General features: G+C 48.8%; 1 protein-coding gene across 1 annotated transcript in view; it reads left to right on the top strand.

Moving 5' to 3' along the window:
• The window catches only part of LOC139061246 (putative uncharacterized protein DDB_G0268364), a 36,260-nt gene extending 23,632 nt beyond the window's left edge, over positions 1-12,628 (top strand). The window contains exons 4-6 of the mRNA XM_070540952.1: positions 6,061-6,378; positions 9,208-9,525; positions 12,038-12,628. Coding sequence (XP_070397053.1) covers positions 6,061-6,378; positions 9,208-9,522 — 633 coding nt within the window. The 3' untranslated portion in view covers positions 9,523-9,525; positions 12,038-12,628. The remainder of the gene's footprint in view (positions 1-6,060; positions 6,379-9,207; positions 9,526-12,037) is intronic.
• The last annotated feature ends 3,441 nt before the right edge of the window (positions 12,629-16,069 follow it).

Raw genomic sequence — 16,069 nt, 5'->3', positions numbered from 1 at the left:
ACATACGAATTCCACAGTGTGAATGTGCAACATTGCCAAGGATGAGGTCATGTTCAACATTATCGAATGCCCCTTTTAGGTCTAAGGCGATGAGTGCTCTCGTTTCGGCGGACGATGGATGTCCTATGACCTCCTCCTGCAATTGTAAAAGCACATCTTTGGCAGACAGATGAGCCCGATATCCGAATTGAGACTTAGAAAAGAATGATTTTTCTTCGAGGAAGGGCTGCAGACGCCGCAAGAGTACATGCTCCATGAGCTTACCTATGCATGATGTTAGGGAGATGGGTCCTATGTTTTCAACCTTAACAGGCTTGCCCGGCTTGGGGATCAGTGTGATGTTGGTGTGTCGCCATGCTTGGGGAAGCAATCCTTGCGCCAGCAATCATTGAAGATATGGGTGAGATGGTTAATATCCGCGTCACTGAGGTTACGAAGGGTGGCGAATCGGATGTGGTCGGCTCCCGGTGCAGTGTTGCGGCGTAGGTCTTGTAGGACCACCCGCACCTCGTCAGATGTGATGTCTGCATTGAGCAATTTGTTCGCCTCGCCTACATAAGGATAGTCAGGGTACTGCGGCGGCGGGCCTGTGGATGTGAAATGCTTCTCTAGCTCTCTGAGGAGTGTCGAGACATCGTTCCTGTACTCGTGCATTAGGATGTGCAGCTGTTGAAATGTTTTTCTTTTTGTTGTGGTGGGATCTGTGAGTGAACGAAGAATCGACCACGTTTTTGCTGTGCTCAATGTGCCTGAGAGGCGATCGCAAAATCCTCGCCAGTTATTCCTCGTAAGGATCTCTGCATACTCCTGGGATTCCCGTGTAATTTGATCTATACGTTTCCTAAATGCGGTTGAGGCGTTGCCGTTTCCATCGTCGTGTCAACCCTCTGCGGGCGTTCCAAAGATGAAGTAAATGCGGGTCTATGTCTGGTGTCTCGGTTGTGGTGCGCAGTGTGCTCGTAGTCGCCTCTAGATCTTGTGCGAGAGAGTCAAGCCAGCGTTCGTACCCTTGGCGCTCAGGTGGGTCCTGGTGACGTTCCCTGAATTTCGCCCAATCCGTTATACGCACATTTCGCTCGGGCCTGCGTGCACTCTGTAATGACAAGGTGGTCGCCACAATGAAGTGGTCATTACCAAGGTGCTCCTCTAAAGGCCGTGCGCAACGACTGGGCCAGTATTGCGCACGAAGGTATGGTCAGGGCAGGTGTCACGAGATACGCTGTTGCCTATCCGAGTGTGGTGCTCTGGGTCGGTAAGCAGTGTGTATCTCATGTTACAGATGACATTCCATAAGCGGGTCCCTTTAGCCTGCAATTTAACGTAACCGCATGCAGTATGCGGAGCGTTAATGTCGCCGGCCACCACACAAACCCGTCCAAACCTACCAAATTCTGTTAGTAGGTGCTGAAAACAGTGCGTTCACGAACGGGGGGAACTGAATGCATTGAGTGTAAACAGACTCTCGCTGTGGTTACTTTGTGCAATTATTTCCAATATTTGGTGAGGAATGTCAATGTTAGTGGTATGCATGCGACATGTAACATGTTTCGAAACTAAAGCTCCCACAAGAGGAGAGACACCCGAGAGCGTGGTGTAGCCGGATAAAGAAAGGGTGCAATTGACTTCCTGTAAGAGGATGACATCGGGAGGGTTCGTGGATGTGGCGATATACTGCTGTAGGGAACCTCGTTTTCGGCGGAATCCCCTACAATTCCACTGCCACCCAACTAGTTGCTCCGCGTTACGCGGCGCCATCATTATCGCGAGAGGAAGCAGGCGGTCATGCATAGGGATGCGGGCGCCGGGTGCCCACATATGAAGGTTGCGGCCGAGAGCCTTGGTCGGAAAGCGCGCTGTCGTTGTTACCGCTACGCTCAGGAATTTGCATGCGTGCGAAAGTGCACTCTATACATGATTTCACTTGCTCCGTAATCTCTATTTGAAGGGCCTCCATTTGGCGTTCTATATATCCTGTCCAGAGCCGCCTGCATACTAGTGCTCATGTCGGCCACCAGCGCGCCCATTTGTTTTTGCAGGGGCTCACAGCGCGCCTCCATGTCACGACGTAGGCGGGCTATTTCTATTAGAGGATCGGGATTTGATAACGAATTGGTAAGGGGGGAAGGGGTAGGGAGAGGTTAACGGGGCGGAGCAAGCTGTGGGGGACCCTCCTCCCGACCTACCTCCCGAGGCGTCTCCATTGCTGTTTTCTTCTCCAGGGTCCGCTGCACCCCTGAAGGGACCAGGGTCACCTTGGCTGGGGTGTTGGTCTGCAGGGCCTTCTTGTAGGGTTGTTGGGAAGATGGGCAATGAGGGCGCCTCTCTGGGATGCGCACCGATGCCTCGCGGCATCAGGACCGAGACTTGGAGCGGGTCCGGAACTTGCGACGGTATCTCGAACGGGTCTCCGACCGGACTTGTCTGGTCTCCTTCGTTGGGGCGCGCGACGTTCGGGTCTCCGCCATATCTGTCGTAGTGGTCGGGTCGATGGGGGGTTTGCGTTCACGCTGCTCCTTCTCGAGAGCTTTCCGCACCCAAGCTTTGTTCAGTGTCTGCCTTGCACGCCGTGGGCAGTTTGGATCCGCTGTAGGGTGGGTCCCGTCACAGGATCTGCATTGTGGGGTGCATGGATGTGATGGCGTGGGGTTGTCAGTCCCGCACGTCGCGCAAATGACCCCTTGCGGCTTAGGACAGTAATCAGCCCTATGGCCGAGCTTGTGGCATATATTTCATACCAGTTGGCGGGGTCGATGGGGGTAGCGGCGGCGTTCTGCAACCTAGAAACGCACGTAGCGAGGCACTTTAAGACCTTCCAATGTTACCAACGCAACGTTGGTTTGACCCATCATTCATGCTTGAAGTATTTGAGTTCCAGGAGCCAAAAGCTCATCCACTAGCTCGGAAGACGGTGTACCGGGCAAAAGACCAGGAACAATTCCCTTGCACGAGTTGTCTAGGGCCGCAAAATATGTTGTGACGGGATAGACCCGCTGACCAAGGTTCAGCTCCCTCAACTTCTACAATGCGTCGGCTACGTGTGACTGGAGTGTGCTGATGATTGCCAAGTTCTGCTGAGGTCGCAGTCGGAATATGATGTCCTGACGATCGTCGGTGGTCAAGCCGGCTACATTCCATAGAGCACTGGCGAGTTCTGGGCGCGTCCACTTATAGAGGCAAAGTCCTCCATCACGCCGAAGAATTATCTTTTCGAGTAGAGTTGACTGTTGGGCTAGTTGGTCGTCCATATTTGAAGTAGTAGCTTAGCGCAAATAAAACCACGAACACAAGGGAGCGCTTGTCCTTGTCTGTCTCCCTTGTGTTCGTGGTTTTATTTGCGCTAAGCTACTACTTCAATTATCTTTTCATCGTGCAAAGGAAGTTGAGGCAGGTTCTGATTCCGATGGCGCTTGCGTACTGTAGACTGGGAGGCGTCCCGAATGCCCAAGATATTCTCGGAGTGTTGCGTCTTAGCGTGCGCTTGACGGATGCGTCACTTACGTATGACTGTCTTCCAACAGCCACTTGTGTCGTCGTCAGTTTTGTCGTCGTAAATGTTCGGGGTAGCGTCTTCCTCCATCCTTTCCCCGGTCGGAGTGTCTACCTTTCGTTGTTAGGAGGGAAAATTGGCGACGATGGGGTCGGCGGCCACACCCGCAGTATCCACCTCTGGCGTCTTCATTGTTGTCAAGGAACGAGCGGCGGCGTTCTCTGTCGTCGATTGCGTCTTCTGCTCGTTGGAAATTGACGTTGCGGTAGATAAATGCTCCATCGAGAGAGAGCGGTGAATTGGCCGAAGGCCCTTTGCACGCCCGTTTAGAACATGGGCCTCGGAAGAGCTGGTCGCTTGTCGCTCTTGGTTCATGGTGTAGAAAACACGCAAAAGCAGCTATGGCCCCGGCAGGGGCAGCCGCGTTGGAACCGCTGCAGAGCTGTAGAGGCGCGGGGAGCGGCAAAAATGTCCCGGGAAGGTCAAAAGTGTGGCAGTTTGGGCGAGTTGGTATGTCATGACTGTTTTAGGCTTGTAGCGCAGCTCGGAAGAGCAAAAAAGGAAGGAGGTAGAGGTAATCAAAGGGAACGGAAAACAGAGTGAGCGCTAACTTCCAACTGACAATTATTTCGTGCTAACAAGCTAATGAGGATTTGCAAACTCACTAATCCCAATAAGGTAGCTCCTCTTTCCTGTGACAAGAACCACAAAAATAAGTTTGTTAATTGCACACATTGTGTTGCTTATTGCTTTCCACTCAAGTGCGGAAAACGTTACGTTGGTCAAACTGGCCGATGTCTGAATGACAGGCTGCGCGAACATGGTTACAATGCCAAGAATTGTATTACAGCTGGGGGGTTTCTTGCGCAGCACTGCAAAACGTGTGGTTGCGAACCTGTCTTAGAGGAATGCGTCATTCTTGGTCGCAGTCGTAATCAGCTCACAAGAGAAATCATCGAAGCAAAGGCTATCATTGGTCTCGGCCATGCATGTGTAAGCTCACCTTCATTATCATTATCAAGCAATGAATTGGCGTTTCTCCGACTGTAGCCACAGGCTGTCTGAATATGTTACCACTTGTTTAATATCGGTTTTGTTGCTTCATTTCTTTGTTATCTCCTGATGTCATATGGTTTGCCGAGTGTATAAGTAGTCTTGTGTCACAAAATAAACTGTCAGTTGGAAGTTAGCGCTCACTGTTTTCCGTTCCCTTTGATTACCCCTACCTCCTTCCTTTTTTGCTCTTCCGAGCTGCGCTACAAGCCTAAAAACGTCCCGGGAAGGAAAGGCGGTCGGTGGGAAACGGCGAGAAAGACGCTTCCCATATAACTCCCGCCGAAAGCGGCCCGGGCAAGGGCGGTCGGTGAAGGTCGCGTAGTCTCGGTGGTTGCGGAGTGCGCCGACGACACGTCCGTTCACTTCCGCCGACTAATTGGAACTCCTACACGAGCATTTTCGCATTTCACTCCCGCCGAAATACGGCCCGCGTGGCAGGGATTCAATCCGTTCACCTCGTGCTCAGAAGAGTAACGCCATAGCCATGCGCTACGCAACCATGCAGCAAGCTCACGAGATATATCGAGATAGACAACAAGCACGAAGACAAGGTTGCGTGCATCTTGCTTGATTCGACCTTCTTTCAACAATGATAATAAAACCTCTATCCACGCTGATCTCACGGTCCCACGTGCTTACCAGATGGCCAACGCACGCAGGGCGTCAGGAAATTTGGTTCTGTAGCCTAATGCTATTTCGTATAACGCATTTTGTTCTAAAGACAGCTGGTCACCTTGCGCTGTTGCAAAACTCATACCTTCTCGGCCGCTAAAAAGTGGCCCACGTCAAAATTCGCCACCTCCAAGTCACTGGGCAACACGAAAATCGTTCCGTGGAAACTGTTGTGCGCCAAATATGAGGAAGTACTCAAGCGAAGTGCGTTAGTGCTCCTTTCTACAATTGCCCGGAATTTCTTCGTTTTACGCAATACTCTAGAAAACATAATTTAACGGCACTTTTATTGTGGCGTCGCATAACGTTCTTGACAGCTAAGTTCTGAGTGCAAGACGCGGAAAGCAAGCGCGCACAAAACAGGGGGCGATTACTGTTGGAATACGAGCTATGACGCAGAGGTTGTAAAGTATTCAAATTTTACAATAATTGTACACCCATTGATAACATCCCAGCTTCAGTTTCGTTACTAAAAAACCTTCTGTAGTGTTGGCATTGTTAGAACGCTATTCACGTGTTCGATTACCTCGCGATAACAGTTCTTTGTGTCAACCACTCATATGAATGTGTCCGAAAGAGTGTCCGAAAGTTGTCACGTTGCCTGGAAGCACTCACCCGCGGCAGTCGGACGCAATCGTCGCTGAAATAGAGTCAAAATCAAAAAGTTGTTTCCCAAGAACTCTCCGTAGACTATCAGGTATGTAACTATTACCAAATAATTTCGTTGATCTCTATCGCCCATCAAATTACGTACCTTTTCTAACTGCGTTTCGGTACCCTTCCCAGTGTGTCCTTGCAATATTGTGATCAATAACGTTTAAATGTTGACTTCTCAATGTGCACAGGTGAGCATAACGGAGAAACAGCACAGCATCCCCAGGCACCATCGCTGCCTCCAGAGATGCCACCAAATCCAGTACAGTCAGAGCATGCGTATTGCCGCGGTTCACGTCATTGCTCACCGTTACCTCAACGTTCACCGGGAAGTCACGCGTCACCGACAGCGCTGGGATGCAAACCAGGCCCCCCAGACCAACCCTTCCCACCAGGAGGACCAGGACAAGCACCAACGGCCAGTATTCGAGGACCAGGAGGCGGGCCAGAGGCAGCAAGTTGCCTTGGGAGACCAGCTGCCAGGCCACCTCCAACACAGGAACCAACAGGTTTGCTGGCATGGATCTATTTCCGTCACGTTCCCAAGTCCAGCAACCGTGCGGAATGGGGATCTTTTGTAGAGGACGCTTGGCCACATTATTGTGGCGCTACTGATACGTAGGCTCCAGCACTTGTGTGATGCATACTTTTTATAGACAATTTTGGTGATGTTGCGCAATATGTGTGTTAGCATCATGACTCTCACCGGACTTGTCGTAGTAACGGCGTGTGCTACTAAAAGGAGAAAAATACATCATACTTTGGCGAGCTCCTTCAGCTATGAACTTATTTACTGAGACCCATTTTATCACATTCACTATATAGTACGCTTATAGCCCATTAGAAGGTCGGTGCAGCCAGATCCAACTCGGAAAGCGCTGGTTCGGCGCACGCATCACTCCTCTCGGTAATCTTCGGGCTGACGCAGACTTACGCGATAAATGAAAGGATATGTGGTAATGCGATTTCCGGCGAGAATAGATAACCCACTACAATGTCTGCCCAACCAAGTCCACTCACTTCTGTCGAAAGTATTCGTTCGGCGTACGTAGCCTCGATTCCTACTGGGGTCCCTCCTGGCGCTTCTTTCTGAACGCGTTGCGCCATCCAGTGGCGCCACCGAAAAGCGCATGCGTGGCCTCCGAGACGATGTGCGTTCCGCGCCGTTGGGTGCGAAGGGTGAAAATTGTTCCCTCCCTTTTCGCACACCCAGTGGCCCATATTCAGCGACTACAAGCTGATGAGAGAATAATTGAAGAGCAGAACAAAACCTCATGCATTCATGGCGCAGCTCGCTAAACTACTGGCGTGAAAGATCTTCATAGAAGAGCGGCACATGGCAGTGCATTTGTCGCACAGGCTGCAAAAGAAGCGGGTTGTCATGTTTGAGGTGCCCCTGTGACGAGCGGTCAATTCCGCTCAGCGTGCATCAGAAAAAGTTAAGCGATCTTATTTTTTGACATTTTAAAGTCATTTTCTCTGTGGTACATAATTAGTTACCCAAATTGGCGTAACAGACGCTTATTGAAGTGGCGCAGGCAGCCACGAGCACAAACCTAGTGACCCAAGAAAAAAATAAGTAAGCCTATGGCTCAATAATAAACTGGCACATGTAGGCCGGAAAGTTCAGGTTTCGTGCCTACACTATTCTCTATTATAATGCACGCGCTGACGCCGATTTACGAGATGAATAAACGGATATGTGCAGATGGGATTTTCCAAAGGAAAGGTACACCTATTGTCATTAACATGTCAACCTATGATAGGTCTATTCACTTCAACGGAAAGCGGTGGTTTGGCGCACACACCAATCACCATGCACTTCTGACGGCGATTTACGTCATTAATAATCGGATAAGTGCGAATTGCCACAATGTAACTACACGTAGATTTTTACCCACCTTACAGCGACTATCTTTAGGGCCTGTTTACAGCCACGTCACATCAACTTCATAGAACTCATCACTCCACTGCGAAGTCACTGACGCTACCATGGCGCGGTTTGGCCACAACTGGCCCTTGCGCGACTAGATAAGACATTCATTCATTCTCTCTAGCTCGACTATTGATGCACACTGTACAGACCAGAAAAATTTATTTCTGCGGCTTTTCGAGCCAGAAACACTATCTTGCAGGCCGCAGTGGGTGACTTCGGATTGACCGTCTAGGGTTCTTTAACGTGCACCTAAATCTACCTACACGAGCATTTTCGGATTTCACTCCTGCCGAAATACGGCCCGCGTGGCCGGGATTCAATCCTGTGACCTCGTGCTCAGAAGAGTAACGCCATAGCCATGCGCTACGCAACCATGGCGCGACCTGACTAGATATATCGAGATACACAAAAAGCACGAAGGCAAGGTTGCATGCATCTTGCTTGATTCGACCTTCTTTGAACAATGATAATAATACGTCTATCCACGCTGATCTCACGGTCCCACGTGCTTCCCAGATGGCCAACGCACACAGCGCGTCAGGAAATTTGGTTCTTTAGCCTAATACTATTTCGTGTAGCGTCAGTTCTTCTAAAGACAGCAGGTCACCTTGCCGCTGTTGTAAAACTCGAACCTTCTGGCCTGCTAAAAAGTGGCCCATGTCAAAGTTCGGCACCTCCAAGTCACTGGGCAAAACGAAAATCGTTCCGTGGCAACTGTTGAGCGCCAAATATGAGTAAGTACTCAAGCGATGTGCGTTAGTGTTCCTTTCTATAATTTCGCGGAATGTCTTCGTTTTACGCAATACTCTCGAAAACATAATTTAATGGCACTTATATTGTGACGTCGCATAACGCTCTTGACAGGCCAGTTCTGAGTCCAAAACGGGGAAAGCAAGAGCGCGCAAATCAGGTGGCGATTACTGCTAGAATACAAGACATGCCGCAAGGGTTGTAAAGTATTCAAATTTTAAAATTACTATATACACATTGATAGCATCCCAGCTTCAGTTTCATTACTAAAAAACCTTCTGCAGTGTTGGTATTAGAACGCTATTCACGTGTTCGGTTACCTCACGGTAACAGTTCTTTGTGTCAAGCACACATATGAATGTCCGAAAGAAAGTTCCGAAAGTGTCTCCGAAAGTTATCACGTTGCCTGGAAGCACTCACCCGCGGCAGTTGGACGCAATCGTCGCTGAAAGAAAGAGTCAAAATCAAAAAGCTGCTTCCCAAGAACTATCCACCGACTATGGCGGTTCTGACTATTACCATATAATTTCCTTGATCTCCATCGCCCATCAAATTCCGCACCTTTTCTAACTCCGTTTCGGTACCCTTCCCAGTGTGTCCTTGCAATATTGTGATCAATAACGTTTAAATGTTGACTTCTCAATGTGCACAGGTGAGCATAACGGAGGAACAGCACCGCATCCCCAGGCACCATCGCTGCCTCCAGAGATGCCACGGAATCCAGTACAGTCAGGGCGGGCGAATTGCTGCTTTTCGCATCATTGCTCACCGTTACCTCGACGTTCACCGCGAAGTCGCGCTACACCGACAGCGCCGGGCTGCAGAACAGGCCTCCCAGACCGACCCTTCCCGCGAACAGGACAAGTACAAACGCCAACGGCCATTATTCGAGGACCAGGAGGCGGGCGGGGGGCAGCAGACAGCTTTCGAAGACCAGCTGGAAGGCCCCCTCCAACACAGGAACTAAAAGGTTTGCCGGCATGGATCTATTTCCGTAACGTTCCCAAGTCCTACAACCGTACGGAAGCAGAATCTGTTGTAGAGGATCTTTGGACGCTTTATTGTGGCGCTACTGATACGTAGCCACCAGCATCTGAGTGATGCATACTTTTCAGAGACAATTTTGATGATGTAGCGCAATATCTGTGTTAGCATCATGAATCCCACCGGCTTTGTCGTAGTAACGGTGTGAGCGTACTAAATAGGAGAAAAATAGATCAGTCTTTGGCGAAATCCTTCAGCTATGAACTCATTTACTGAGAAGCATTTCATCTCACCCACAATAAAGTGCGCCCATAGGCCTTTGAAAGTAAGCCAATAGCCCATTAGAAAGTCGCTGCAGCCCGATCCAACTCGGAAAGCGCTGGTTCGGCGCACACATCACTCCTCTCGGTAATCTTCGGGCTGACGCTGACTTACGCGATAAATGAAAGGATATGTGGTGATGCGATTTCCAGCCAGAGTAGATAGCCCAATAAAATGTGGGTCCAAACAAGCCCACTCACTTCTGTCGAAAGTACTCATTCAGCGTACACAGCCTCGGTACGCAGCCTTCTTCCTGAACACGTGGCACCATCCAGTGGGGCCGCCGAAACGCCCATGCTTGGCCTCCGATACAACGTGCCTTCCGCGCCGTTGGGTGCGAAGGCTGAAAATTGTTCCCTCCCTTTTCGCTCACCAACTGGCAGATAATCAGCGACTGCAAGCTGGCGAGAGAATAATTGAAGAACGGAACAAAACCTGATGCATTCATGGCGCCGCTCGCGAAACTACTGGCGTGAAAGACGTTTATTGAAGAGCAGCACATGCTCAATGCATTTGTCGCGCAGGCTGCAGAAGCGGCGGTTTGTCATTTTTGAGGAGCCCTTGTAACGTGCGATCAATTCCGCTCAGCATCGGAAAAAGTGAAGCGATCTTTTTTTTTCATATTAAAGTCACTTTCCCTGTGGTACATACTTAGTTACCCAAACTGGCGTACAACACGTTTATTGAAGTGGCGCAGACAACCACGAGTACAAACCTAGTGTGCCAAGAAAAAAGGAAGTATGCCTATAGCTGATTTATAAATTGACGTTTGTATAGGCTCATTCACTCCAACGGAACGTGCAGGTTTCGAGCCTACACTATTCTCTATGATAATGCACGCGCTGACACAAATTTACGACATGAATAAACGGATATATCCAGATTGGGTTTTTCGAGAAAAAAATACAGGTAAGCCTATAGCCCACTAAAATGCTGGACCAGGCTGGCCCATTAATTTTTTTTAAAAAAGCGCTGGCCTGGCGCAAACACCAAATTTGGCGAAAATGCATGCACGGACGCCGATTTACGAGACGAATCAACGAATATTGCAGATTGGTATTTTCGAAAAACGGTAAGCCGTAGCTTGTCAACCAAGTACAGGTCGACTCGTTTCAACGGAAAGTGCTGGTTCTGTGAATATACAATCTCCTGATGACACCTTTTTACACAGTTTATCAACAGCTATATGCAGACTAGCTTTTCCGAAAAAGAGGTAAACTTGTAACACTTTATTATTTCGACTCAGGTATGTACATTTACTTTAACGGAAAGCAATGCCTAGGCGCATGCGCCAATCTCCATGGTGATGCTCGTGCTGCCGCCGATTTACCAGATGAATAAACGGATATGTGCAGATTGGATTTTCCAAAGAAAAGATACAGCTATTGTCATTAACATGTCAACCTATAATAGGTCTATTCACTTCGACGGAAAGCGGTGGTTTGGCGCACACACTAGTCACCACGCACGTGCTGACGCTGATTTGCGTCATTAATAATAGATAATTGCGAATTGCCACAATGTTACTACACGTAGATTTTACGCACCTTACAGAGACTATTTTAAGGCCCCTTTACAGCCACGTCACTTCAACTTCACAGAACTCATCACACCACTGCGAAGTGACTGACACTGGCTTTGCGCGCTTTGGCCAAAACTGGCCCTTGCGCCACACTCATTCATTCATTATTCTCTAGCTCGACAACTGATGCGCACTGTACAGACAAGAAAAAATTTATTTATGCGTCTTCTCGTGCCAGAACCACGATCTGGCATGCCGCAGTTGGGGATTGACCACCTTGGGTTCTTTAACGTGCACCTAAATCTAACTACGCGAGCATTTTCGCATTTCACTCCCGTCGAAATACGGCCGGCGTGGCCGGTATTCGATCCGGTGACCTCGCGCTCAGAAGTGTAACGCCATAGCCATGCGCTACGCAACCATCCGCGGCAGTTGGACGCAGTATTCGCTGAAAGAACGAGTCAAAATCAGAAAGCTGTTTCCCAAGAACTCTCCGTCGACTATCGCGGTTCTGACTATTACCAAATAGTTTCCTTGATCTCTATCGTCAATCAAATTCCGCACCTTTTCTAAATGCGTTTCGCTACCCTTCCCAGTGTGTCCCTGCAATATTGCCATCAATAACGTTTAAATGTTGACGTCCCAATGTGCACAGGTGAGCGTACCGGAGCAACAGCACAGCATCCCCAGGCGCCATCGCTGCCTCCAGAGATGCCACCGAATCAAGTACAGTCAGCGCGGGCGAATTGCTGCTGTTCGCATCATTGCTCCCTGTTACCTCGACGTCCAGCGCGAAGTCTCGCGTCACCGAGAGCGCGGGGATGCAGACCAGGCCTCCCAGAACAACCCTTCCCACCAACAGGACCAGGACAAACGCCGACGGCCAGTATTCGCCGACTACAAAGAGGCGGGCGAGTAGCAGCGAATAGCCGTGGGAGACCAGCTGCAAGGCCACCTCCAACACAGGAACGAAGAGCCTTTCCTGCATGGATCTATTTCCCTGACGTTCCCAGGTCCGACAACCGTTCTGAAGCGGAATCTTTTGTGGAGGATGTTTGGCCACTTTATTGTGACGCTACTGATACGGAGCTACCAGAATCTGAGTGATGCATACTTTTTAAAGACAATTTTAGTGGTGTTGCACAATATGTGTGTTAGCATCATGTCTCCAACTGGACTTGTCGTAGTACTGGTGTGTGTGTACTAAATAGGACAAAAATACATCAGACGTTGGCGAACTTCTTCAGTTATGAACGTATTTACTGAGAGACATTTTGTCACAATCTCAATGAAGTACGCCCATAGCCCATTAGAAAGTCGGTGTAGCCAGATTCACTCGGAAAGCGCTGGTTCGTCGCGCACGTCGCTCTTCTCGGTAATCTTCGTGCTGACGCTGCCTTACGCCATAAATGAAAGGATATGTGGTGATGGGATTTCCGGCGAGAATAGTTAGCCCGCTAAAAGGTCGTCCCAACGAAGTCTACCCACTTGTGTCGAAAGTATTCCTTCAGCGTACACAGCCTCTGTTCCTGCTGGGCTCGGCCCTCGCGCTTCTTTCTGAACACGTGGAGCCATCCAGTGGCGCCGTCTAGAAGCCTGTGCGTGGCCTCCGAGACTATACGCGTAGGGCACCGTTGGAAGCGAAGGCTGAAAATAGCTATAGACCAATCGCTGAGTATAGACCAAGTCTATACTCAGCGACTGCAAGCAGTCGAGAGAATGATTGAACAGCGGAACATGCCTGATGCATTCATGGCGAAGCTCGCCAGACAACTGGCGTGAAAGACATTCATTGAAACGCGGTACATACAGAGTGCATTTGTCACGCAGGCTGCAAAAGCGACGGGTTGTCATGTTTGAGGAACCCTTGTGACGTGCGATCGATTCCGCTCAGCATCGAAAAAGTTAAGCGATCTTTATTTTTTTTGCCATCTTAATGTCGTTTTCCCTTTGGTACATACTTAGTTACCCAAACTGGCTTAAAAGATGTTTGTTGAAGCGGCGCAGACAACCACGAGCACATAACTAAAGACCCAAGAAAAGAAAAGTAAGCCTATAGCTCATTAATAAATTGACGCATTCTCGTCAACCGAAAGGTCAGGTTTGGTGCCTACACTGTTCTCTGTGACAGTGCACGTGCTGACACAGATTTACGAGATGAATAAACGGATATATGCAGAATGGCTTTTTCGGAGAAAAGTGAGCATATAGCCCACTAAAATGCAGGTCCAGGCATGTCCACTAACTTCAATAGGAAGCGCTGGCTTGGCGCAAACACCAATTTTGACAATTCTTGCACCGACGCCGATTTACGAGACATACGAATCAACGGATCTTTGCAGATTGTTTTTTTTTTCGGAAAAGGTAAGCAGTAACGTACATGGTCAACCAAGGATAGGTCGATTCATTTCAACTGAAAGTGCTGGTTCGGCGCATACACCAATCTCCTGATGACACCGTTTTATGCAGTTAATCTACAGGTATATGTAGATTGGCTTTTATGAAAAAGAGGTAAGCCTATAGCCCTTTATATTTCGACACAGGTATGTGTTCCGACAGAGGATGTCCATTTACTTTAACGGAAAGTAACTCTTAGGCGCACACACTGATATTTATGCTGATGCACATGCTGATACCAATTTACGGGATTAATAAACTGATATTTGCAGATTAGCTTTGTCGCAAAAAAGGGTAATCCCATTCATATGTCAAACCAGGACCCATTCATATGTCAAACCGGTTCGGCGCATGCACCAATTTCCATCATGCATGTACTGACGCCGATTTACGCGATTAATAAACGGATATGTGCAGACAGGATTTTCCACAAAAAAAGCTAATCCTATAGCCAAATGTATGTCAGCTCAGCACAGGTCTACTCACTTGAACGGAAAGCGCTGACTTCGCACATGCGCCAATCTCCATAGTAATGCTCCCGCTGACGCCGATTTATGAGATGAATAAACGGATATATGCAGACTAGATTTTGCAAAGAAAAGATAAATTGCCATTAGCCTATAATGCCTATATTGCCTATAATGCCTATATATAAATGCCTATATTGCCATTAGCATGTCAACTCACGATAGGTCTATTCACTTCGATGGAAAGCCATGGTTTGGCACACACACGAATCACTATGCACGTGCTGACGGCGATTTATGTCATTAATAATCAGATAAGTGCAGATTGGCGTTTCTGAATAAAAAACGTAAGCGTAAAACCCATTAACATGCCGGCCTAAGTAGGTCCACAGGAACCGCTGATCATTGGTCCTTGGCCAACATACTCCTTGCAAAGACGAGCGTTACTGGCCCTTCAAAGATTTCTAGAAGCGAGGTCAAAAATGCATCTGTCTTTCAGCGGAACGCCAGACGGTGTAAGTCACGCATGTCCGACTTTAGACAGTTTGTCTCTACGCACCAATTCCCCATTATCGTGATTTTCGAGCCCAACATGTCAGCTCTCATCAGACTGTCCGGTTATGAGTGCTTTATGTTCTCTACCCACGGAGAGTGCAGCAAGGTTGTGTTTACACGCCGTGACTTGACTTATGTGCATCACCCAGTGCCTCCTGACGAAGTAAATCAATACGTTTGTTCAACAGTGAAGAAAAAGCTAACGTTCACAATTCTTGGAGCTTACTTATCTCCAACAAGTCGTCCAGATTGTGAGTGCTTACGGGAAATTTTGACAGCGACTCCACTGTAATGCCCATCATTACCTATGGGGAAGCTCCAAAGTGGACTCTAGTGACGGAACGTTGGTGTCCTTTGCCTCTGAACGCAAACTTTGCCTGTCAAGTGACGGAACCCCTACTTATCTACATGGATCAGCGTATAGTAGCTGCTTGGACCTTACCTTCGTTTCACGTTCGCTTTCGAGAAGAGTGGACTGTTTTTCGGATTTAGAAATGCGGAGTAGCAACCACATCCCAACTTATTTGAAAATCGAAGGTTTTACCGAAGGTTTGACCTCCAAGTCCTCCGAAAACGTCCAGCGCACCGATTGGGCTGAATACAAAATAATTATGCAAGACGGTTGTCGTGACGGCACCTCTTATAACATACAGGGCGCGATAAAGGATGCCATACAAACAACCACGCATTCGGTTTTGAAGTGTTCTGCCTGCACCGATTTCGACACTGAACTCGAGAAACTTCGGGCAATTCGCCGTCGTGCGGAACGAAGATATAGACGCACGAAGTCCGATCCTGCTTTGAGATTGGCTAGACGAACACAAAAAAAAATACAGCGTCACATGGACAAGCTGGCTTCACGACAATGGGTACCCTTTTGCGAGTCCCTGGATCCGCGAAAACTTTTGTCGCTTATATGGAGGACTGTTCGTGGCCTTCGCACAACCTTTGGTAATCTCTGACACTCCATCTACAATGTAGATATTCACGTCACTGGATCTTTCTGCAGAACGCCTGCTGGCGAAGCAAATTCCGATGGAACAGGTACGGGAACGCTCGACCACCTACTGTTCTCACGCGATCCCCGCATGGATTGCCCTCTTTCTATGGAAGAACTAGAAGCTGAGCTGGCTTTGTGCAGGCGTTCTTCAGTGCCAGGACCTGACGGCATTACATACCGGGCCCTGTGTAACTAGGAGAACAAGCTCGGAAGGCACTCTTGCTCCTATACAACGACTCCTGGCAGACGGGTACGGTTTCGCAAAAAT

This window comes from Dermacentor albipictus, chromosome 6 (assembly GCF_038994185.2).
Source record: "Dermacentor albipictus isolate Rhodes 1998 colony chromosome 6, USDA_Dalb.pri_finalv2, whole genome shotgun sequence".
Taxonomy (NCBI): domain Eukaryota; kingdom Metazoa; phylum Arthropoda; class Arachnida; order Ixodida; family Ixodidae; genus Dermacentor; species Dermacentor albipictus.
This window is presented reverse-complemented; position numbering and strand designations above follow the sequence as displayed.